The sequence below is a fragment of the Symphodus melops genome (genome assembly GCF_947650265.1).
Source record: "Symphodus melops genome assembly, chromosome: 1".
Classification (NCBI taxonomy): domain Eukaryota; kingdom Metazoa; phylum Chordata; class Actinopteri; order Labriformes; family Labridae; genus Symphodus; species Symphodus melops.
In genome coordinates this window covers 50,815,530-50,841,779 of record NC_136691.1, presented here as the reverse complement: position 1 = coordinate 50,841,779, position 26,250 = coordinate 50,815,530, and the positions used below count along the sequence as shown (strand labels likewise).

The 26,250-nt window shown below is 41.7% G+C and overlaps 1 protein-coding gene across 1 annotated transcript in view; it reads left to right on the top strand.

Moving 5' to 3' along the window:
* ipo11 (importin 11) overlaps positions 1-26,250 on the top strand; it is a 125,473-nt gene that overhangs the window by 9,673 nt on the left and 89,550 nt on the right. Inside the window, exons 5-12 of the mRNA XM_079365452.1 lie at positions 12,787-12,919; positions 13,966-14,024; positions 17,550-17,598; positions 20,684-20,754; positions 20,865-21,057; positions 22,172-22,324; positions 23,971-24,014; positions 26,136-26,226. Of these exons, the coding sequence (XP_079221578.1) occupies positions 12,787-12,919; positions 13,966-14,024; positions 17,550-17,598; positions 20,684-20,754; positions 20,865-21,057; positions 22,172-22,324; positions 23,971-24,014; positions 26,136-26,226 (793 nt within the window). The remainder of the gene's footprint in view (positions 1-12,786; positions 12,920-13,965; positions 14,025-17,549; positions 17,599-20,683; positions 20,755-20,864; positions 21,058-22,171; positions 22,325-23,970; positions 24,015-26,135; positions 26,227-26,250) is intronic.

The window sequence follows — 26,250 nt, the reverse complement described above, 5'->3', positions numbered from 1 at the left end:
AAGGGGACAATAAAGGTCTGAACTGAACTGAAATGGAGGAGTTTATAGCCATGCTCAAATAAAGGAGCAGAGTGGATTTTTTAACAAGAAACTTCACATTTTCTGAGACTGGCTGAAAAGGAGGATAATATGTGACCTTTAAGTGTACTTATACTCAGTATGTTTTCTTATATAGGTTACTGGTCTGGTTGTTAACGCTACCAGATATTTAAACTGACATGATTCTAGTAAGAATTAAACAATATTAATACTTGTTCGCTGTACTTACATAATCGAACAGTGTCAGACAATTCCATGGCCTGTCTCGATACCACTGCAAGTACAAATAGAAGTCATAGCAGCAGTTAATGATTGTTATTATTACCATGGCAACAAAAATATGTCCTATAATAACAATAATAGTAATAATACATTTTATTTTAGGGCGCCTTTCATGACATTCAAGGTCACCTGACAGAAAAATAAAAAGAACTCACGGCTGAATGCTCGAGACCCCATTGACTAAAGGCAGAAAGGAGGTGTGGTGAGGGTACACTTTGTGTTATGGCAGATTTGGTTTAAAACACGACTGAATTAATGGGTTAGCAGTGTTTTTGAAGCTGACATACTTTTTGATCATTAAAATAGAGCTGTATCTGCTACCAAAAAGGACGAGTTAATTTCTGTCCTTTTTGTTCTGTCCACGAAATTTAAAATGTAGTGTTCTAATACCGTAAATTCCATACTATTGAGCGCACCTGTATATAAGCCGCACCAGCTAAAAATAAGTACCGTAAATAAATGTATTTGTACATATATAAGCCGCACTTGATTATAAGCCGCAGGTGTCCACGCTATAACAAGAGCTATTTACACAGACGTAGGCTACCGGTAACATCCGCAAATACTGTAGCGTCCGTACGGACGTTAAAGGACGACGAGAGCGTTCAAATAATAACTTTTAATAACCCGATCACTGTCGGCCGTGACCACGCCGTTTACAGCCGAGAGCAACACATAACTTGCCGTAACAATCCAACTCTCTCCCCCAGCGTTCTCTCATACAGCCACTCAACACGTTCTCGCTGGTGCATTCACTGACTCTCCACATAATCGGAATTATGAACACATTATCAACTACTGACTTTACAACATGAACCGTTACAATACGAAGCCTAGCCGACGGTGTCTGTAACACGGCTGATGAAAAAGATGACCGTAATATATTTCACAAGAAAAAGTCCATCCATTCACTGCCTCAGAATCAAATCAAATCAAATCAAACTTTATTTGTAAAGCGCTTTTCATACTTTTAAAAGTAGCACAAAGTGCTTTACATGTTAACATCACATTAAAATCACATTAAAATCATTCCCACCCTCCCCCCATCCCCCACGCATACAGACAGTATCACACTCACAGTCATACTCACAGTCACCCCACGCTCCAACACACATGCGCAGACCTAAACCCATACACACACATGCACACACACCAGCATCAATGATATGGACAGAAGGCTGAGTACGGATGAACCAGGTAAGTAAACGCCAAAGAGGAGCCGTCTGCATCGAGAGCAGCAGATCGGCCGCGGCCATCAGGGGCACCATCACAGGGTGCCCAGGGGAGGCGGGGCCGAGACCCCTGACCTCCACCCAGGCACCGCAGGACGGCGCCCAGGCAGCCACAGCCCTCCACCGCTCCCGACACAGAGGGCTCCCTCGGAGGAAACACTGGCAAGAAACGTAAAATACATAAAACTTTAAAATGAGGCCAAACAATAGACTGAATAAAGCTAAAACCAATAGAATGATGGTAAGAGATAAGTAAACATAAAATGCTAAAATCATAACAGATAAAATGAATAAATATTATTTAAAAGCTAGACTAAAAAGGTGGGTCTTGAGCCTGCTCTTAAAAATATGAGCGTTCTCTGCGGCCCTGAGGTCCTCCGGCAGGCTGTTCCAGAGGCGAGGGCCGTAAAAACTGAAGGATGCCTCGCCGTGGGTGTGTGTCCTGACTTTTGGGATGACTAAAAGACCTCTGCCGGAGGAGCGCAGGGACCGCGAAGGCTCATATGGTAAAAGCAATTCTGACAGATAAGAAGGCCCAAGACCATTAATACACTTAAAAACCATTAAAAGAACCTTAAAATCGATCCTGAAAGACACGGGGAGCCAATGCAGTGATTCTAAAACCGGAGTAATGTGAGCCCGCCCTCTGGTCTTCGTCAGGACACGAGCTGCTGAATTTTGTAAGAGTTGTAGGCATGAAATATTCTTTTTAGGAAGACCAGAGAGCAGGGCGTTACAGTAGTCGATACGACTGGTGATAAAAGCATGCATTAGCGTCTCCGTGTTGGCCCGAGAGAGAATGGGGCGGACTCTGGCTATGTTCTTTAAATGATAAAAACCTATTTTGGTGATGTTCTTGATGTGTGGAATAAAAGTCAGCTCAGAGTCTAAAATCACGCCCAGGTTTTTCACCTGTGTGGATGGATTAAAAGATAGTGCCTGTAATTTGGGTAAAAGTTTCTCTCTCTGAGCCTCAGGACCGAGGACTAAAACTTCAGTTTTGTCCTGGTTAAGCTGGAGAAAGTTATCTGCCATCCAGGATTCGATGTCTAAAATGCAGTTAAAAAGTGCATCCATTGGCCTTGTGTCATCAGGAGACATGGAGATGTACAACTGTGTATCATCTGCGTAGCTGTGAAAGCTGACTCCATGTCTCCTGATGACACTGCCTAGAGGTAGCATATACAAGTTAAAAAGCACTGGGCCTAAAATCGAACCCTGGGGCACACCACATGTGACTTTATGGACCTTAGAGGAGCAAGTATCTAGACTTACCATGAATGTCCTGTCTGTGAGATAGGAGGTAAACCATTTGTGAACAGCACCGGACAGGCCGATGTGCTGCAAACGGGTTAAAAGGACAGTGTGATCCACTGTGTCGAAGGCGGCGCTCAGATCCAGTAGAATCAACACTGTCAGCTTCTGTGAATCATAATTTAATCTAAAATCATTTAAAATCTTTAAAAGGGCCGTCTCGGTGCTGTGGTTTACCCTAAAACCAGACTGAAATTTCTCCAGGACATTATGTGAGTTAATAAAATCATTCAACTGAATAAGAACAAGTTTTTCTAAAATTTTGCTTAAAAATGGTAAGTTAGATACTGGTCTAAAATTATTAAAATCATTAAAATCTAAATTGCTCTTCTTCAGCAGGGGCCTCACCACTGCCCTTTTAAAGGCAGCAGGAAAGACCCCCGTCTGAAGAGAGCAATTCATCATGTTCAAAAGCTCTTCTCTGAAGGATCCATAAAATAATTTAAAAAATGAGGTTGGGGTTGGATCTAAAAGACATGTGGTGGGCCTCACTGAGGAGAAAACTTTATCAAGGGTCTCAGCATTAACCAGGACAAAACTGTTCAGTGTTTCCTCCGGTGAAGACAGACACCCAGATGTGCTTAAAACCATATTACTTTGGGAGGATAAAATGTTACATCTGATAGTGTCTATCTTCCCCATGAAGTGGTCTGCAAACTCCTCACAGAGGGAGTCAGTGGCGTTAAAATGAGGTTTGTTAAAATCTGGATTGAGTAGATTGTCTATTGTTGAGAAGAGAATTTTGGTGTTATTTTTATGGTTATTGATAAGGTTTGAGAAATAATTATTGCGTGAGTTTCTTATTGCTTTATTGTATATTTTTTGCTGTTCGGCATACATTTGATGGTTTATTGTAATTTTGTTTTTTCTCCATCTTCTCTCTGCGACCCTACAATTACGTTTCAGTTTCTTAAGTTCTTCATTTCTCCAGGGGGGTATTGGTTTATTACTGATGATTTTTGTTTGAAGTGGGGCAACTGTGTTGATGGCCGACCGTAGTCTGCTGTTAAAATCATCAATAATAAGATCGCAGGGGGCAGGTAAAACAGTAGGTGGACATTTTTCTAAAACCTCTTTAAAATTTGCAGCCACTTCAGGGGTTAGATGACGTTTCGTTATAGTTCTCACAGAGGTCTCCCGCTGAATAAAACCAGTGATGTTAAAAAACACGCAGTAGTGGTCCGACACAGCCAGGTCAACAACAGAGGACACCCCGGTGGACAGGCCATATGTGATGACCAGGTCCAGGGTGTGCCCTCTGTTGTGAGTCGGCTGTGTGACGTGTTGGGTAAAATCCATGAAATTAAGAATATTTAAAAACTCATTAGACAGAGGGTCTAGTGGGTTGTCTACATGAAGGTTAAAATGACCGGTTAAAATAATCATGTTAAAAGAACTGTGTAAAATTGCTAAGAATTCTGAAAATTCCTGAATAAAAAGACTACACCTTTTAGGTGGACGATAAAAGGTGACACATAAAATCGGAGGGTTGCTAAAAACAATTGCGTGATATTCAAAGGTGGTGTATTGCTCAAATAAAATAGGTTTGGTGGCAAGAGTGTTTGTGCTTATAGAAGCTGTGCCACCTCCCCTTTTACCACACCTTGTAGAATAAAAGCAGTTAAAATTAGGTGGAGAGGCCTCGGTGAGAACAGCAGGTGCATCCGCACCCAGCCAAGTTTCAGTTAAAAACAAACAATCAAGTTTTCTATCTAAAATCAGTTCATTCATAATAAAAGACTTGTTCAGCAGAGAGCGGACATTGAGGAGGGCCATGTTGATTGTGAGTGGAGACTGATTTACTGTAGGATGTGGTTGAGCTTTGGGAAGAGGTTTGAGATTATTGATGTTAATGGTGGATTTGTGAGGAGGGTTATGCTGATTCCGCTCTCTGCTGATAATGACAGGGATGTGGTGAATTGAGTCCAGTGGAACAGCAGATGGTGTGTGGGAGGGGCCTGTGTGGCGCAGGTGTGTGTGGGGTCATCAGTCAATCAAGTGCAGGTGCAGAGTGGTGGATGGAATAGAGAATATTGCCTGTGAGTAAGAATGACTTCATTACTCACTTCCTCAGTCTCTGTTGTCGCTGTCAGTGTCATCTTAACGTGCAGCAGCTCTGTTAGCTTCTTTGACAGCCAGCTCGATCGCCTTTAACTTGAAAGCTGCATCATATGCATTTCTCCGTGTGTTTTCCATGATGAGGGTGCGTGCATGAAGCGCAAAATGACTGATATTAAGATCCGACGTGACGAGGTCAAATGTTTTTGCGGCAGAAGCTCATTGTCCCCCATAAAAAATCCATGCATTAGCCGCACCGGAGTAGAAGCCGCAGTGCTCGAAGTGTGAGAAAAAAGTAGCGGCTTATAGTCCGGAATTTACGGTAATTATGTTCTTACTGTTGCAAGAACTTGAAGAAGGGCCGGACTGCTTTTACTGTGAGTTTGATTTAGTCATTGTTTTCCTGACATTTATCCAGAAGCTGCATCGTGATTTAGGTGCCTCCTCTCGTCTACTCTCTCTCTTTTACTCTGTACTGTATGTTTACACTATAACCCTCTCACTAAATTTAGTACCAACAGAATGTTTGCGTAAGTGCTTTGAACGTGTGAGTGCTGGTGTTTTGAGTGTGTCTACTCTACTTCATGATGACAATGTGCACTTCTCTCGTCCTTCAAACCAACCACGGACCGTGTTGACGGCATCGATGGAGATGATTCAACGACGACAGTTTATTTCTTTACTTGGAAAGCGCAGGATGTGTTAGGGATGAGCTCAACTCATTCACCAGACTCATCTTACCGGATAGGCGTAGAAAGCAGGGAGACGTCAAAGGTGTCTTTAATTTTCCCACAGGGAAATTAGTTTGCAGCAGGAAACAAATACATGGACAACCCTAAACAACAATCCAGCTGACATTAAAACAGAGATAATCCAGCGTCCCGATCAAAGTTAAAATAAATGTGCCATGAATAAGAATTTCAAATTAAACTGCCTTTTAAATGAACAAACGGCAGCAGCTGCAAATGAGACCTGATGCCGTTGAGTCTTCACTGCAGGGAAGATGACTCAACTCTGCGTACAGACAGCAGCAGCTCAGTCCGGAGGGACTTGGGTTGGGAACTGGTGGGGCGCCGGTTCGAGTCCCAATGCTGACCAAAATATGGAAGTTGGTCTGGTCGCTGCAGAGGTGCCAGACCACTCCTCGAGCAGTGCCCTTGAGCGAGGCACTAAATCCCTTCGGGGACCCACCAGCTTAGTGGGCGCCTCCTCCATTAATGCAAGTTCACAGGTCCTGTTTGTGCGTGTGTGTGATTCAGGCCTGTCTGTGTGAGAAGCATGTCCCCAAAAGTGTAAACCTGAATTTCACCCTGGGGGATTAATAAAGTATATGAAATAAGAAAAAGAGAAATCTGGGCTGTGCAGGAGAGAAGTCGCCTTTCTCACCACTTTTTGGTTCCACCAGCTCGAGGTTGAATATAAACCACGGTGATAAATGCCTGCGTAAATTCCCATGGGAGGTTGAATGGCCTCCCCCCCCCACCCATCCCGGTCCAGACAGATGGGGGCTGCAAAACCATTTAAATCCAAGGAAGCGTCGGAGTCCGAATCATTAAGCCAAGTCTCAGTGAATGATAAGACAAGTGTCTTTTATCGTCATGAAGATGAGTGACATTCTCTCGCAGTTCATACATTTGACTCCTCAGGGATTGGACATTGGCCGGGATGGTAGAAGGCAGAGGGATATGATTGTTGAGTTGCTGCTTCCTTAATCGCTGCCGCACTCTGCCTTTTTTTTTTTTTCTTCTCCCCCTCTCTTCCTCTTTGCCAACTGTTTAAAAATCCGTCGGTGTGCTCCGATTGTCACACGAGATGTCCCCAACACCTCTTCCCAGTTTCCCTCATCACTGTGGCATCATTCCCGCTGATGGGGAGAAACTCAGCAGGAGGCAACAGAGCGTCCCAGATGTTTGTTCACCGCCTCTATAAAGGTTTATTCACAGATGGCGTGACTGCCCAACAGACCTGGAGTATTACTTAATATGTAAATGATGTCATCTGAAACATGCAGAGCTGCTGATGACAGAAGGAGGGATCACGTCATTCTGTGTTTTGGACAATATTCACATGACCCGCCCTTTTTGAAGAGTTTCTTTTAGTATTCCACGTTGACATCAGACAATCACTGAAACTGCAGAAAGATGTGAAAACAACGACATTGGAAGCTACATTTTGAAAATGAGACGTCGCACCATCGTTGTTTAATTTACGAGAGGGACGTACGTCAGCAGACGTGTCTTTGCGTGTCTCACAAGCCTGTGTTCCTCTCTCTCATGTTACGTTATTTTACTAATGGGCGGCCTGCCAGTACAACTCGTCAGTGCTAGAGAAAGCATTTGATGTGCCGTTATTGAGGAACAACCTTATTGCCATCAAACCGAACGCTTTACTGTTCTCAGGTTTACAGTAGAACTGCGAAGGATTTTTTTTTTTTTTTTTTTTGCATCGTGGCAGCATGTTAGACGAGGTGACAGACTGAATGTATCTGTATCAAAGTGGATCTCAACACAGCAGCGCCAAGCCTGATCCCAACAGGCTGCCTGATATCAGTCACTATCATTCATCCAGGATATGATATATATGCCGTACACTCTCCTGTGCTTCACGACTCTGTGACTCTCATTTTTCAGGCGCCATACTCTACAAGGACAGTATCACAGACGGATACAAACACTCACCGTGTATACTGATAACTTCTGTCACTCATGTATTTGTGGGCCTTTGGGTGTACATGTGTTCCTCCTCCAGCACTAATAATCCTCCGAACACAGAAGTTGTTTTTATTTATCCTTGAAGCAGATCTCAAATCGACTTCTTTAAGCTGTCCCCGCTTCTTTATAAAACATGACCTGTGAGAGCCCAAAATGTAACAACAACCCAGAATGTAGTGATTGGTCGATCATGTAAAAAGCCTAAAACATTTTGGGTTTTGTTACTTTTTATCTTGCTATAACATTTCGTGCTCTAATATGGCCTTGTTAGGAAGTTAAGGGTATTAAACCGCAGTGTGTTTAATGTTCTTAATTAGTGGGCTTTTTTTTTTAACCTCTACCTCATGTATGAATGGTGCTTCATAAATAAACGTGCCTTTGCCTCACTCCTACTATAAAGGAACTTAAATTGAGTGAGAAAAAAAAAATATTGTCAAATTTCTGAGAAGAAAATAAAGTAAAGGATCGAGTGCAGGGCCTGTAAAGTTGGAAATGAAGATGGATGAGAGTGAGTATCTGAAAGTATAAAGTACTTGAGTACAGTGTGCATTCATGTAACAGATAATCTCTGATTTAAGCTTCATTAATAATGTAATGTGAAAGCACTCTGGAGGATAGTCCATGTCATGGAAGGGAGAGTCTGATGTTTTCACATCGAAGGTAAAGACTGTCCTGTCCTGTATTTGAGAGGGGTGGCCACGAAGACACAGCATGGACCTTGAACGTGTTGAGGTGGTTTGCTTTTTTTGACTCTCGTACTCGAGCTTTATGGAACCAACTTCTGGTTTTAGTGCTGTTCAACAGAAGGAGAGGAGCTGAAGGCTGCAGACTGGGTCATCAACAGATTGTCTGCACTTTTTACACTCTTTGCTTCTGTTGGCGAGTCGTTTCTGTTGGACACGCACACACAGACACGCACATGCAGCAATTGATTCTAAGAGTCATTAGAAGTTCCCTCTTGAATTATTCAGGAAGAATTCACCAACGCCATTAACTGGCAGTCATATGTTCTCCCTGTTCACTTTGGCCCGCTACATAGCTCACGCCATGGTGCTCGTTGAAGTGTGTATTCAGGTGTGGCACATGTTTCCTGTAAGTCAGTGTAGTGCAGTGTAGGACTGTCTTTAATAGAGCTTTAAAGGCTCATTACTATGCCACTTTCACAGCAGGTTTTCAGATCAGAAGAATGACGGTCCTTTAAGCCTCCTACCTCTCCTCCTGTCTCGTTTCAGTGGCAGGGACAGACGTGTGCCACACTCATGATGTACAGCTGAACCAGATTGATTTGAGTTTGGTTTGGAAAGTTAACGTTTGTTGGTTCTCCTTCAGTTGGGCTCTTGAGACAACACTTTCTTTAATCCACCTAGACACAGCTTCCCTGAGTGGGTGGGGCCTTGGGACCTTTTTTTTAATATGCTATTCAGAATGTTGCATGGTATGCCTTTTAAACGTAGATATTCAAACAGTATCAGACAACTCCGTGGGCCTGTTTCGATACCACTGCAAATAATAAAAGTCGGAGGCACCAAATATTGAGGTAAAAGTTTAAAATAAATAAAAAGAGGCACCGGACACACACAGTGACTGTCAGAAGGTCATGTGCTCTGAGAACTCTAATAAAGGTTTCCACACATTTAAAATTCTTCTGTCCTTCCTTTTAGTTGTGCATGTCAGACTCTCCAGTGCAATACTAGATGTCATCTTCTTCATCCATATGCTTACTTTCGACATATCCTCCAGGAGGAAGCTGTCCTGCTCCCAGCCTGCAGGAGTCTAAAGCTTTGATAACCTCTCTGTCAGAGTGCAGCAGCCATGGGAGACTTTCCAATGTGCTTCTGTAAATGGAGTCGCTCTCGGTAAAGCCTCTCCTTCAGGCTTCAGCCAGGCTTCTCAAGTTTTCATTGATCGCACCTAAACTCTCATCAACCCCATGTTTGTGTGATCAATACACAGCCCTGCTTTCCATCCGTTCTATAAAATAGATAATTCTTCTGTGTTATTTTTTAATGAAGTATCTCAAGAATTCAGACGAGTGACCTCGGCAAGTTTATCACCTTCTTTTAAAGGTCATCAGATTTTTTTAATTATACATCAAACTCCCGAAGACGGTTTATTCGCAGGAAGAAAAACAGGTTAAATTATGAGCCCATAGTCCAGATATATTTTTACAAGCTGTTTTGAAGTAGAACAAAGTTGATTTTTAACGTTATTTACAGAACCTTTGTTTGGTTGTTTTGAGCTATAATTACAGCCTGTGGCTCAGTTTAGACTGTAATTATTCATGACACCTTTTATTAAGCGTCTGTGGCTCTGAACACCTCTGGGATATTTTTATTTATCGAGGCCATATTTCTACCTGAGCTTAGTGTGCACATGGAAAGAGAGTAAGAAAAAGCAGGAGGCGTATTTAGAAATGAGACTTACTTTGGACTCCCTCATTACACACACACACTCATGTCTTAAAGGCTGAAAGTGTGACATCTTACACATAAACAAAACAGAAATCCAGTATATCCTCTGAAATAACTGTCCGAGTCACGAGTGTCTGCAGTGAGTGTGAGAAGCAGCTCCTGCTGTTTGTGATGCCTTCAGAGTCGGAGCTACACTGGTCTGCTCATCGCCTTGGAATAAAGCTGTTTTCATGGCGAGTCTGGAGAAAAGAGGAGTAACTTTCTGCTTATTTAAATGTCATGGAAATGTTTTTTAGATCACTGTCATTTTGTGTAAATTTCGAGTGCAGCGCGAAGCTACGAGCAAAACTAAAGAGCGCTGTCATCTGAACTTTTTGTGAAATCATCGAGTATTAAAGTCGCTAATAAACTCCATGAATCAAACGATAATACTAATTAGAGAGAGAGCAGCAGTGGTTCATTGTATTTCACAGGTTGGTTGAACTTAAATGTGAGGGATATTTGGGGATTATTTTAAAATGGGTTTATTCTCTATATGGGGACAAGACCAGAAGAGACGGCCTGAAGTGCATACGTTCCTGACAAGAGGACCAACAACTTCACACTGCAGCTTCTTCCCCCTCTGCTGCTGGCCTCATCAGTAATCTCTCTGCACACAGACTCTCATCCACACCTACAGTACAGTAATGGGAAGGCTGAAACAGATTTTATGCATCACAAAAACACACACTAGACCAACCATTTTCCTATTGAAATCATGCATATACCTGCACAGCTCCTCCACTGCTCCTTTTTGTTTTTATTCTTTCATTTCCTTTTATAACTGTTGGAAGAGCTTTTTCTCTTCTCTTATTGTCTCTACGTTGTCAGCAGGAACTCTGCTGTTTTATAGCTTCTTTCTGTTTTTTGCTTCAGTCCTTTGCTTATTGTTTTTCACCAAACACTAAGTCCAGTTCCTTGTGTGCGTGAATGTACTGAACAGTGAAAAAGAAAAAAGGATTCCGATTCTTTGGTAAAACTTAAGTACCACAACGTTGCCGATGTATTTGTGCAGTTGAAACATAATGCTGACGTTTGCTTGAAAAATTGGGTGCCATTTATTTTCTCATGTATTTCATTTATTTGTTTCTGTCAGACTTATTACTTACCGCTGTATTATTGGAACAGGTATGCTAATCATTTGTTTTTCACTCGTATAATATTGAAGTTTGACATTCTGGTAGTTGTTGATCTAGTCATCACAAAAAACACATTTCTTTTTTTTAATCTACAAGACACTTTAAATGACCCCAGATAAACACCACGTTCTCACACATCACTTGACTGCCTGCAAACAGAACACCAAGGGAGAGAGAGTCCCCGAAAAAGAAATAGAGATTATTTCCTAAACTTGTTTCATCTTCTTTCGGTTCCCATGCTTTGGATTAGTTTGTGATTTTGAGGGATGGGGAATATGCCGAGCACTAGAGAAATCTCTCCAGAGAAGAAACTTGCCTGTGTGGCAGTTTTTTCTGTAAAGAATCTATCAAAGCTGATGCTGTGCTGTCAAAGTGGGGATTTCCTCTTTCAGCAGTATGTCACCATCCAAACTACCAGTGCTCACAGTTTGCCTACTTGACTTTTCAGTGTTAAAAACAAACCCAGCGATATGATGTCAGTTATTCATTCTACTTCCCATCACTCCTCTGTGATTTTTTTTCTTGCTTTGGAGGATTATAATTGGAATTATTCATTGGCTTATTCTGATTCCTGTTTTTACCTCAATCAGGGGGCGAGAAGGACTTCAGTTAGAGATACATCGTTACACTTAATCAGTTCTGATCTGTTTTGGATGCACGAGTACAGATACTGTTCACGAGCATTTTAACCCTAATTAACAGTGTTATTGTTGGTTTTATGTGTAAGGTTAGACTACGCTTTAGTAAACAAACATTTCTTGTTGAAAGAGCAACAAAACAAGTGAATTATTTAAAATGCCTAAAAACTCCAACTATTCCAAAGAAAACACAACTGCGCACTTTAAATGACTTCTTTTAAACTGAAGTCTAAGAAAGTTACTTTTCAGCATGAAAACAGAGCTGTTCCAACTTGGCTGAACGTCGTCATGGAGACCAGTTCAGTCTGCATGTCTTCAAAGTGAGACGGAGGAGGTTTAAAGTGGCTCACGATCGCCCTCAATCGTTGACGTGGAACGGTGCCGTCAGTCTGAAATCCCATCCGTCAATTACGTCAATATCGGAACCGAGACCGAAAATGGACCAGCTTTGTCCCATCTCTAATTTGAGTTGTTGTTGTTCTCACACATTTGGCCTTCATGTATTGAATAGTCGCTCTTAAGTGTTAACTATTCAGTGTTCTGCTGATCAAGTTGATTAAAAACATCACCTGAATCATACTGTGATTGGATGTCGTCTTAGTGTCGACACCGTTGCCCTCACTTGGAGCATTTTTGTCTACTTTTTGATTTACTGTTTGCTTCTCAATGTGATTAGGCCTAAATATTGTTAGACCAGTGGTTGTTATAGGAAGTTCCTTTGCTACTAAAATAGCCATTGGACTCCAGGGTCCCTCTTTTCGCCCCTTGTCTGTATTTGTTTTGTGTTGGTGTAAAATGTGGAGATGGCTGACAGTCTGGCATCTCTTACCTCAGGCTCACCTCAAATGCCTGCTGTTAAAAGGTGACCACTGATCCAGAATGATCTATCCCTGTGTGATTGACTGCACTGTTAATGTCCACAGCTGGCGTCGGGCATCTACAGCTTTGCATGTTCCCTGTGGAGCCATCACACGGACTGCTTCCTCCAGCAGATCTATGCCAGAGATGAGGCTGCAGCACTCAGCTCACTGGAGAGGACTCTGCTCTCTCTAAAAGGTAGCAGACACGCAAACTCCCGCATGCTTACACAGACACAGTATCATTATGATGATCATAAGCAGTTACATGACAAGAGAAACCCTCCGTTTGGCTCAAAAGGAGATCACCAATCATCTTTATTTTTATAGCAGCATTTCATGATAAATACTATATAAAGACGCTTTACAAAACCATACTCTTTGTTACATTATTTACAAAGCAACATTAACGACCACGCGCACAGTACTTAGCAACATTTAGCAGAGTAACAGTGTTGAGGAAAAACTGCCTTTAGACAGGCAGAAAGCTCGTGCAAGACCGGACTCATGGTGAACAGCCATCTGCTCAAACTGTCGAGGTTTGAAATTGGGATAAAGGGACATGCAGAAATGGATAGAGACAAACAGAACAACAGCAATGAATAAAATAGATTTAGAGCTACAAGGCCATTGATACTGGTAAGTATCAGTAGTCACAATTAAATATGACAATAGACTGATGCTTCAAATATTAAAGGTCACGTTATAAAAAATAGAATTTGCCATGTTTTCTAGCCTGTATACAAATCCTGTATTATTATAAGGTCCATCCTCTCTGTCTTCTGCCTGTTCTACTTATCAGATTTTCCCTTTGTGACATCACAAAGGGCAGAAACCCCCTCCCCAGGCGGGTAACACTCCCACAGCTAGGTGTTTGTTCTGCCCTCTGAGTCTGCATTTCCTCTGTAAACATATGGGCATGGAGCCGGAAAGTCTAAGGCATATCCCCTTCCAGAGAGGGGTGTGGTCAAACACAGCTCATTTGCATTTAAAGCTACAGACACAGAAATGGCCTGTTCTGAACAGGGCTGAAATAGAGGGGTTATAGGTATGATCAAAAGCAGGATTATTGGCAATAAAAGGTAACAGACATGTTTTAAAGAGTGCTATCACTTATTGATACTAGGTGGAGGATGATCTGTGACCTTTAATAAAAGCATCTTGTATCACTTTCCTAATGTTTGATAGATTTGATCTTTAAAGAAAACTTTTCTACTCTCATTCTTCTTCTTTCTGCCTCTACAGTGCTTCGCAAGTTGACGGTCCATGGATTTCAAGAGCCCCAGCACAATATGGAAGTGATGGTGAGTCGTCTGTTTTCAGCCATATGGCCTCTCGTAGTTTAGAAAAGATGATATATTTGCCGTTGTTTGCTTTTTGAGTTGAGAAATGGCTACAATCATAGCGTGCAAAATGTGGACGGCTGTGAAGATGGAAAGTGCCTTTAGCTTTGCCTCAGTTCAAAGAGTCACACGTTTTTGTATTAGCTCCTTTCCCCCCACTCTCTGTGTGAAGAGAGCTCATCACCATGAAACTGGTAATTCAATTTCATTTAAATCTCTGTGGTAAAAAAAGAGGACGTTTTCAGCGTGCCTTTTGGAATGACTGGATTCCCTCATGGCTCAAAGTTAACAAAGTCATTTGCATAAATAGACCCCGTCTTCAGAGCTCAAGCTGCACAGTCTGACTGACTTCTGCCTGTGTGGTCAGCCGAGGTCTGCTGAAAGAGTAGCAATGCTTGAGGTAGTATTAATAAAGGAGGTAAGCAAGACCTGTTTGTAGGAACAGTTTAAGGACCTTTTGGAAACTACATTTTTATTTGCATATTTAACAAAATTGCACATTTGACTGCGCTGGATATATCAACTAATGTCCAGATTAGAGTTAGCTACTGAGAAGTAACAAAAGTAAATAAGGCAATTGCTTGAATGCATTACAAATTAAATGATCTAACAGGGTATTAAAACAAATTTAAAAAATAAAAGGAAAATTATTTTTTCTTCAAAATCAAATCAACAGTGATCCGCCTCACCGCAGTTTGGAAAAACAGTCTGGAGGTAAATGGTTTACATAACAACCCGAAAATTCTGTTACTATATGCAAATACGATTTAACTTTAATTTAATGAAATTGAAAAGTTTTTCTTTACCTTCTTGAGCAACAAACACATTTAAGTACAATCTTGGGATCATTCATTGATTACTTTTTTTCACATTTCTCGCCTGAGTCGATCCTTTGATGACAGAAATTCCACAGAGACTTCTTTATTATTCCTCCTTATGATGCAGCTTTGACCTTGTGGGTTGTGTAATGGTTCAAATAATCCCATTAAAACATCGTTAGCTTTGAGCTGTCCTTCTAGTTATTACACACTGTGAGCAGACGTAAGATGCAGTTAATATCTCAGATTAGTTTAGATGAATGTGCTCTGAGTGAATTATGAGCTGCACCTACTACTATTTAAACTTCAAGTAATTAATTTCATGAAAGTTGGTTTCTTGTTGTTTTAAAACTTTTTAATCAACTGTATTCACAGAATTATTTTAAGGACAATCAGTGAAAAAAAGTGAGTTTTTTATTATTATAAAACATGCCTGGAAGACATCATGAAATTTAATTTACTGCTACTAACATAATTGTGTTTAATATGGTAAATAAAACCAATCTTGTCGCTTTTCGCAGCCTTCATTTGGATGGACTGAAGTCATACACTCACCTGTCTCAGGTTGACAGGTTTCTGTAGTTCAGCTCTCCATATTAGCTTCTGTTGTTTCAAACATAATGATAAACAGTGTTCCAATTTCACTTTGGATGTGTCAAGCATCTGCTTTTCTTTTTTGCCTGGAGCTAAGAAAGCAGAAGGAAAGTTATCGCTTTTGTCATCAGGAGCATTTAGACAGAGAATAGTCGTGTCAGCTCATTAAGACCTTCTGGGGAGAATGTTTGACCTCCATCAGCAAACTAGACTATCATGAAGAATCTTCAGTTTTTATTTAAAGTTGATATTAAAGGTCTAATATGCAAGTATATTTACCGGATTAAATATTAAAACATAACACTTTAATATATTATGTGACATTAAGAAACCATGCTATGCTGAAGTGCTGGCTTCTCTGAATCACACAGAAGCAGCCAGTCTCTCCTTCTATGTTTAATTCTGGTCCAGACTGATTTGTTAAAGGGCTTTATAAATAAAATTGCTGAGGCTAATTTCCATGACTATGCTGCTTGCTCTGGCTCGCACATCACTGTTGGCTTGTAACTCAGGTAAGTATCAAACACTGAGCAACTGAGACTGAAACGTTTTAGACCGATTAGAGTCCCAAACTCGGATCAAAAGGTAAAACACATCAAAGCACACACGCTTCAACCCTTGGTTAGACATGCGTTGCCCTGCTGTGGGTTTGACCACCAAACGTTTTCATGTGGAAGAAGCAATGAAGGTGGTACGTGAGCTTTAGTTGTGCACGCTACAATGAGCCATTGTCTAACACAATCCTTCACTTTTCACCACACGCGTGTTGGAGGAGAGAGAGAGAGAGAGCGAGCGAGAGAGCGAGCTGGGATCCAAACTGATGCTGCTTCTCTGGCCGCTCTGTCCTGTACACAACTGAGTAAACGTTTGCTCGGTGTCAAACAGGGACATTGTCAACATTGTCATGAATTTGTGCAGGATTTTCCTGCATGTTGAATTGCTCTGTGAGGAGTACCAAATGATGGGTTCTCCCCCCCCAACACCCCCCAGTATTCTAATGTCTCAAAATGATGCCTTCGGATCCCATCCGTCAGTGTTCAAAACAATTCTGTCAGCGATGGAAAAATATTTGGTTCTCTGATTCATAAGCTGAACACGTTTTGAATATAAAATTCTGGAGCGAGTCTTTACACACAAACTTGTCCCCACACAGCTGAAATAGTCACTAAATTGTAGTTTGACATTGCCACTCTAATGCACCCCCTTGGATCCCCTCTTTTGTTCTGTTTATGCTCTCCTCTCTCTTTACAAACTGCTTCTCACATTACTTGTGACATGCTCATTTGATGCCCACCTCTCTGTCTCCCTTTTTCCACCTTTTTTTTTCTCTCCAACACCTCAATCCATTTCCCTGACGTTCATTTACTTCTCACTTCATCCTTGTGTATTCTTTCCCAAACGTGCCATCAGCCCCCACTTCCTCCTCCTCTTTAGCTGTCAGAGCCCGTTCATCATGACTGATTGAGCCCAAAATGTCTATTTCGCAGCACCCCGTTTTTTTCTAAATTCCCGCCTGCTCTGTTGAAGTATCTTTCCCTCCTTTTCTACCCTCTGCTTTTCTTCCTCGTGTTTATCTCAATCCCACCAATAGATTAACAAACTCCTGCCACGAACTCTGTTCTCCATCATCTCCCACCTTTTTTCTTCTTTGCCCCGCATGTGACCCCCCCTCTTTCTTCGCTAACTCCGTTAGCCGTGCTGGTTTGTGGCTCGGCTTTGTTGGCAGGATGTGTGATTAATGGCACCGCTGTTGATCTCATGGCTGAACATTAATGCAGAACGAAACCGATTGCATCGCGATCTATCATCTAATTTCTTATGCTAAGCTGCGTCTACACCAGGCTACAGAAAATTGATTCTCTTTCAAGCTGTGTCGCTGGCACTTTTATTTAGACTCCTGAGTACAGAGGCACGTGTGCCCACGCACGCATCCACGCACACACACTTAAGTTATTCCCTTGTTAATATATCTGCTTCTGGGCAATACAGATGAAGCAATCATGAGGGATTCAGCTGCAGAAATGTCAAAGAGATTAAACTTTATCTCACCCTCTCTTCATCTCCTCCTTTTCAGGGTTTCCTGAATGCAGTGTTTGAAAGGCTAAAACAGTTCTTGGAATGCTGTGAGTACCCGTCTCTTTCTCTGTCTTCAATCTCTGATCCAAGGCTTTTCCCTTCAGTAAACAAACTGCGTTAGCGGTGCTTGATCTAATGCATGCAGAAGGCACCTACTTAAAAGTCTAAAATACTTCAGATCCAGTCTTGGTCTCATGATCCCATCATCTAGGTCTCCAAATTAAAATTAAAAAAAGGTTCAGGCTGAGTCATCCTTTCCTTTTCACCTATGTCACGAGCTTGTCATCTAAATCAGTGCCAATCAGAAGACCTTTTAGACCATGTTGGCTTCTCTTCGCTTGATTGAAAGTTAGGAAGCAGAGTTTTTGAATTTGTTAGACCTTCGAAGAAAAGGCTAAACACACTTTGCTAAATGTGTCTGCCTGACAAATCTGTTATGGTGACCTCATCCGGCTTTAGAAAAAAAGGGAATATAAAACTCAAGTAACAAAACTGTCTTACGTGATCTCAACTCTCTGCCCCTCCATGGACATCATTTGGGAATCAAAGTACCTTGAAAACACACTCGACTGACAACGTATTGGTCAGAGAGACATGGCAAAGCATTACCCCGGGTACCACTCAGTGGTTTGCTCGGTACACAAGCATACACCTTTAAATACTTTACTCAGTTTGAGCAGTCTAAGTTTTTTGACATGACTGCCCGGGTTTGAGTTGTGTTGAAGATGGATACATATACAACACCAGGCCATGACATGAAACAAACCAAACTGGAGAAATGACGAGTACCAAGCCAAGTAGTGCTAATACTTCACTGCCTAATACACTATCTCATCATTGTCCTCACATTATGAAAGCTGCATCAACACACCTCAAGACTTCCTAAAGGAAATAATTAAACACCAGAGATGTGACATACACACACAAGTGTGTACACACAAATTTGATAGAGATCTGGATTCAGGGGCCGTGCGCGCATTCACAATGATTGGCCAATCGGATGGAGTCCCAGCTAACCTTCAGTTGATGTTAATTTGGTGGTGGCTACATGTGTATGATGACTATTGAAGATTGAAGAAGATGTGGTTTCCAAAAAAACCTTGCTGTGATAAAGTTGGAATTGATTTGCTTTGAGGCAAGACAGACATTAACAGACAGGGACTTTATAAAACCTGCTGAACAGCAGAAAGAGCACAACTTTAAATCTGAGCTAAGAGGTGCACTTTAATATTGGTCATTTCTAAATGTGTTCACTTTCTGGAACATTGCTATCACACACTGCAAATCTCCCTCTTTCGTTCCTGGCCTAGAGCAGCTTTTTTGGTTGGTACTGGCTATCTATTAAAGTAAAGCTTAAGTAATCAAACGGAGAACTCAGAGTCCCTTTTTGACATTTTGTAAAATGTGAATGTGGCATTGTCGCTTATATCTTCAGTTAAGAGCTAACTTTATTAAATATTTATTTATATCCTGAATTTCAATAAGGGGATCAATAAGTAATATCTTATCCTAACTTAATGAAATATTTATTTGCTTTGCTTTGTTGTTTCCTTATTTGTCCCTCAAGATTCCAGCCTCAGTCTCTAAACAAGTTTAAAAAAACCCAAGAAGAAAACCACTTTCCATGTAAAGTCATTCCAGGAGATGTCCTCTGTTGGTATTTATTCGGGAGGCTGGTTGAGTTTTTCTTCTTTCTGTGAGGGAAGCTGCTCTCAAGTTAGAGCAGCCATGGTGTTAATATTACAACAGCCAGTGACATTAAGGGCTGCAAACTATCCTCATGAGCTACTGCCACCAGATGTAGAACTTTTTCAGCATCAGAACTTTGCACCTTGGCACCACAGGGAAGTTCCTGTGCTGGTAAATCCCGTCCGAGAAAACTCTTTGATTGACAGCAGTACACGATGTATCAACTCACCCTCCCCTGTCAGATCTCACTGTCCAATGGTTCCCTTTATTCGCTTTCTTTTGAAGTTTATTCCACAACAACACATAGTTGGTTTGAGATAACTTTCAGGCTTGACTCCATGAGCTGCCATAGCAGCAGATTCTAAGAAAAAGTATCATTAAAGATATCAGCAAGTACTATCAATTCCAATATTTACTCTGCTGATGGCAATGTAGACAGGGTCAGGGTCCTGTTGGTATTTGGGCCTGGCAGATAGGGGAAACAGACAGGCAGCTCACAGCCAGGCTCGAGAGAAATATCAGCTGTGCACAGCCTGATAAGGTCAGCTATATAAACAGGTGTTATTTTTTGGGGGGGAAGTCTCTGTGGACTATTCAGATGTCCGGCTCTTTCTTGTTAAAATGTTTGTGCTGCGACTGAAGTCACCTATCTTTTTCTGCCAGTCACCACATTGTTTTTTTTGTATTTTTTTTCCCTTTCAGAAAAAAAATCATGTCCTTCAGTTTCAGCAATCTTTTCTTCTTTCTTTGTTGTTTACTTATCTACATCCATATATCCACTTTATTTATTTCTCTCAGACTTTGATGACCTTACACAACATCAGCGTACATTAACCAGCTGTCAGCTCCTTCTAACAAGGAAACAATGAAGAAAGTCAACAGGACAGAAAGTCAATAAATTCAATGTGCTGTGCTTCAGTTGCCATAATCTCCGGCCCGTATACAATCTTAAAAAAAGCAAGATCAAGCAAACTCCAGCCAGTTAACTTTTGTAATTATTCCAGTGTCGCATTGAATTTGTAGTTGCTGATAGAAGCGAATGGCGTGCTGTGTAAAGGGGGGGGGGGGTTAGAGATGACCCTGGCTGTTCAGAAACGATCGCAGGAAAGACAGAGAGCGCTCCGGTCCGTGCCCAGTTCATCAGTGACGATGACAAGGAAGTAAACTACACGAGGCACCTTTTATAGTCTCCAGCTCCATGACTGGTTTTTATTAAGGCTAAATTTACATCAGAGAGAGAGAGTGAGTCACTCATGGTCATTTTTCAAGCCCTTTTTATAATGATACTTATTAAATACAACAATCCTTGTCAGAGACCCGAGGAACCGCCAAGGTGAAGAGACCAATGGATCTCAAAGAGGAAAGTTTCTTCGACTACACGGGGACTGTCTTCATATTAACAGATGCTGATTAAAGCCTGGATGTTTCTTATTTGTGTTCCAGGTCGGCAGGTTGGCCCAGATAGCACATGTAGAGAAAAGCTGGAGAAGATGATCATACTGTACACCAAAGTCGTGAGTTAACTCTTTCATGGTTAATCACTGTTGTAATGGCGCCGTTAATCAAAAGTGTTTAACTATCTCTTCTCTTCTTCTGTACCCACACTCTCTCTCCTTCCATGTAGCTGTTAGATTTCCTGGAGTACCACCCGTGTGCGTTTATACCGCTGATCCAGCGTTCCCTCGAATTCGCTGTCAGCTACGTGTTCACTCCTGCAGGAGAGGGAGTCACCTTCGAACGCTTCATCGTTCAGTGCATGAACCTGATCAAGATGATTGTAAAAAACGACGCCTACAAACCAGCCAAGAACATCGAGGGTAAGACGTGAGAGCTCTGGGGAAGGAGAGCAGGAAGAGTAATGGAGAATAAAGGATGTGTGGAGTGACAACATGGAGGGAGTTTAAAGGACGGGTAGATGAGCGATAAGAGGCAGGCATTAAGGGACGAGAAAGAAGTTCCACTTAGAAAGGTAGACGTTCTTATCTGGAGCGTAGGCCGATGACTGGAGGCCATCATAAGACTCGCTCACTCTTCTGAGCTGACAGTGATTTTTAAAGAAGCACAGCGTTGTAGCAACACCAGCGTTACGGCACCTTTACACGGCTCATGTTTATTGCAAGCTGTGGCAGGCCTCCCGTGCTTCATTAGCCATGTAGCACAGTGTGTTTGGTCTTTGTTCTTCTCATGTGAACTCTGTGCTTTGCCTTATTTAAATCTGTAGTTGACAGTCAGGAAATGTGCTTTGTGGATCTTTTGTTCCTTGGTTTCATGTATCACATGGTGCAGAACATCATTCTAACTTCAGCAGCCTTTTTCTTTCTTTCTTTTTCCATTGTAGGACAAACAGGTAGAGTCTTCACTTGCGCATTATATAAAGTCTTGATGGATAACTTCAGGTGTAATTTGGTTCTGTATAAATAAACAAAGAGGACGGATTGATTTCTGACCATTAAACTGAGTAGCTAGCATAGCTACAGGGAAAAGCTGAGCCTTGAGAGACACGGCACAGAGCAGCCTTCTGACTTATTCATTCGGCCCCGGCTGTCAGTCACACAGACGAACAGGAAGTGCCCGTGTGTGTGGAAGAGCTTTAGAACTGAGCCTGGAGGATTGCAGGGGTAGTGACGTTGGGTCAGGGGCCACAGGTAGAGTGCAGGTGTGAAAGTCAAGTCAAAAGATTGAAATACATCAAGATGCTGTTTTTACTTAATAATACATTAGTCATATACCGAGCATGCAGAATATAGATAATGATTTTGGATGAGTATGTCTTATGATCCTCCTTACCTGTATTATTATTATTACATACTAACTTGGTTTGTGTTTTGCACCCAAAAAAGTTCAATATTTCCGTACTTTTCAATACCACATGTTTTAATATGGCACAATCACCATAACTTTTCTCTTTTTTTTTTACCTTTTCTCCATCAGACAGTAAACCAGAGAGTTTGGAGGCTCACAAGATCAAGACGGCCTTCTTCACACACTCCACACTGACTGAGATTGGGCGCCGGCTCGTTTCACACTACTTCCTGCTCACAGAGGAAGAGCTGGCAATGTGGGAGGAAGACCCTGAGAGCTTTGGTAGTTACACATCAGCAGATACTCAAGCTGAATCCAAATGTCCTCACTTATCTGCACATGCAGACCGGCAGAGCTGACAGGCACATCTTTGGGAATCAGGAGTATTACTATAATTTAAATCGAGATACACTGAATATGAATGCAGAATTTACTGCCAATGACAAAGTGTCTTACCGCAGTTATTCTTGTTTCTCTTAAAAGTTTGCAGTGCAAGTGGTAATGATGGAGCTTGCGTGCAGGAAAACAGTCATTTTGTATGAAGACGACCAAAATGAAATCTTGAAGCCCATCAGCCATCATCTCACAGTTTGGCCCGAGTTTATTCACACAAGTGCTAAAGGAACTCTAGATCAAGAGTTGCCCGTGTGACCTTGGAAGTCTTTTCACTCTCTAGGTGTCTACTGTCAACCAAAAAAAGTCTATAAGCTTTGACTGCTGCCCCAGAGGTTGATTAATTGCCATTTGGTGCAAATTTAGTATTTTATAAAAGCAACACTTTGTGTTTGAGTGCAGGCTCTCCTAGAACCTTCTGTGGATCTGATGCAGTGGTGATGTTGCTGTTCATGGTATTTTGTTCAGTATTTTGACACCCATCATCATCATCTAACAGATGAATTATTCCTTTGGGAACAGATGTTAATTTCTCTGTAATTCTGGTGGGGCCTGAGTTTAGCATTGAGCGACTTCCAGACGTCCTTATCCTCGCAGCGTTTTTTTCTATGTCCAGAACATCACAAAGTTGTGCCTTTTCTTTAGTTCAGCAGTAGAATGTAAGTTGTACAGCGGCACTCTGATGGGAGCTGCTATTAGCATGGACATGGTTGTTCACACCGACTGTCTCTCCTGCGTACATCAAAGCCTGCTCCTACCTGATTGGACAGTTCGTCTTGGACTGCGAATGGACTCCAAACAGAAAAGCAGAGCTCTTCCCGTGTCACTTCTGTGTAGGTTCTTAGTCATCCAGTTCATAGTAGATTCAAATCTGCCACCAGTCCAGTTACCTTTGGATCAAGCTATGAATTTCCCATGGGGACAATCCACACAGAGTCTTCGTTTCTATGTGGAAGCTGTCAAAAGAAATGAGGTTCTGTGTCAAACACAGAAATAAATCAAAGCCTTTAGAGTGTAACAGTTGTATACATATGTCATTTATTGACTGTGTTATTGCTTTGCAATTCATTGAATTAAGAGTTTAATCATTTATTTTATTCATGTAAGGGACATGTGGTCTGGTAAGGAAAGGGCTTTTTTCTGAAGGACTCTTACTCTGGATGATCTTATATTATTGTATAATGGACTGATATTGGCTCCTCTTGGAAAATGACCAGAGGGTAAATATCTTGCTGTTGATTAAAGCTTTGACAGCTCTTGAGTTGCCAGTATCAAACCATACTTTGCCTGCAGCCTGGTGCCCCCGCAGACTTGTTATAATGACACTGATTGCTCAGATATAACACTTTATAAAGCCAGGCCCGCACAGGCTCAGTGCAGTGGTGGAGAGTATTGACTTTTGGATTCAGTTCTACTGTCAGACAGAACAACGCACAAGTGCAGAGAAATTCATTCACACTTGTGCTCTGACAAGGTGCACACAATTGAGCAGCCATATATAACTCTCTCCTCTCGTCTTTCTCTTCTCTCTGCAGCTGTTGAAGAATCAGGAGGTGACTCTTGGAAATACAGTCTACGGGTAAGCTACATGCACACTATGAGATGTAATACTGTTGAGGCTATTAATGATCTGTAAGAAGCAGAAACAAACTCAAACGGAGTGGTCTTTGTCATTTTCAGCTCCCTCTGGGTTTTGTAAGTGTCCAGTGATTGTGGTTGTACACACAATTTCTCTGGTGTCCCTAGTTTGTCTTTAAAGTGGGAATAACAAGAGGAATTGCATTCATAAAAATGAATGTCCTTTGTGTTTAAAAAATAAAAAAATAAAATAAAATAAATAAATAAAATTTCTTAGTTTGTCATGATTTAAAGTACAAATGTTCAAGACAAAAACCTGAATTTAAAATACATATGTATTGCTGTAAGAAAAGGTAAAGACTTATAGGAGCAGACAATTTCACTTCATTAGAATTTATTTGAGATTTATGTATCAAATATCCAAAGTTATTTTGTGGTTGCTCAAAGCAGATGAAATGTTTTGCAGCTTTAAATCCTGAAGTTACTTGAGTTGGCAGCAGCTTTTTTTCTTTTCGAAAATGTCAAATAAAGGAGTTTTCACCTGATTGTTGAGACATCTAGAACCTGAAGCTCTACCGACACCAGGGACTGTGACTAAGTTGGTAGAGTCGTCTCTCAACTGGAAGGTCGAGGGTTCGAGCCCCAGCTGAGCAACATGTCGGATGTGTCCTTGGACAAGACACTTAACCCCACGCTGCTCCCGCTGCTTCGGTAGCGGTGTACAAATCGATGAGTTACTTCGGATGGATGATACTACATAGCAACCACTGTAGTGTAGTCAGAAGAGTAGAAAAGCACAATATCAGCTCAAGTCCATTTACCAACACATGTGCAGATTCATCATGGAGCGAGATTCCTCCTCGAAGCTTTGAACTGCTGAGAAAAAGGAGCTTTACTTTCGTCAAGTGGAATAGAAACCCTCTCATGAATTGAATCTCATTTTGATTCCGATTAGTTTTAATCATTCAAAGAAGACTTCAGCAGAAAGATGAGACATGACGACCTAGCGGGACAATAAACCTCAATTTAGAAGTCTTTGGAGGAAATACTGAACAGCTGTCTCTCAGAAAGTATCCCATCAGTGTTTCATTTTCCTGAGTAAGTGTTGGGTTTGTTATTCTTATGACTCAGTGTTACACGTTTGATCACCAGCTGCCAAGTCACAGTGACTTAATTAGAATGTAGAGTTGCAGTTTTTATTGTTGTACATAATTGTGTTCATTATGTTAAGAGTTTATACCTTCAGTGTCCCCCAAGGCTGGATGTTTGAAATGATCCACGTCAGCGTCTCTGCAGATCTGTGCACAGACGGCTTCTGTTTAGCATTCGCATAGACACTGAGTCCTCAGAAACCTTCCTGCGTACGTACTGTATGCCCTCTTCGGGCCTTTGAAGTAGCGCGTCGTTATCCTCAGGAGGTTTTATAAAAACACCTACGTCGATCCAGTCTTTCCATGTTTGCCCATTCTAATGACTGATTATGGTCTTCCCCTGTTCTCCCCACTGAGGAAGGCTTTTTCAAAGTGTCTGCTGACCTCTGAACCACAATGGCAGAGAGGCTTTAAGACGTCACCGAGACGTGTGCTAAGAAGTCGCACACAGCCGGTGTTCATGGATTGGCTCAGCCCATGTTGTTGGATTTCTAACACCTGTGTGTGTGTGTGTGTGTGTGTGTGTGTGTGTGTGTGTGTGTGTGTGTGTGTGTGTGTGTGTGTGTGTGTGTGTGTGTGTGTGTGTGTGTGTGTGTGTGTGTGTGTGTGTGTGTGTGTGTGTGTGTGTGTGTGTGTGTGTGTGTGTGTGTGTGTGTGTGTGTGTGTGTGTGTGTGTGTGTGTGTGTGTGTGTCATCTAGAAACCAATAGTCTACTGAAAGTGATTGAGTTACCATCACTCTGATTGATAGACACACACACACACACACACACACAGACACACACAACTTATTGCAGCTCTTTGGTTCAGGCCTCATTATTACATACTTAAATGGATTAAAGAAACAATAAATTACTGATCAGCAAGTGAACTGTCCCTGCTCCACATTATGTAGGTTAACATCATATCCTTCTGGATCTTATCTTGCTATTAACTCACCTTTCCTTTGGTCTCCTCTCCTTCTCTCTGCAGCCTTGCACAGAGGTCCTGTTCCTGGATATCTTCCACAACTACAGCCAGACACTGACACCCGTGCTGCTGGATATGGTTCAGAATCTCCAGGGTCAGTTAAATGTCACTTTATACA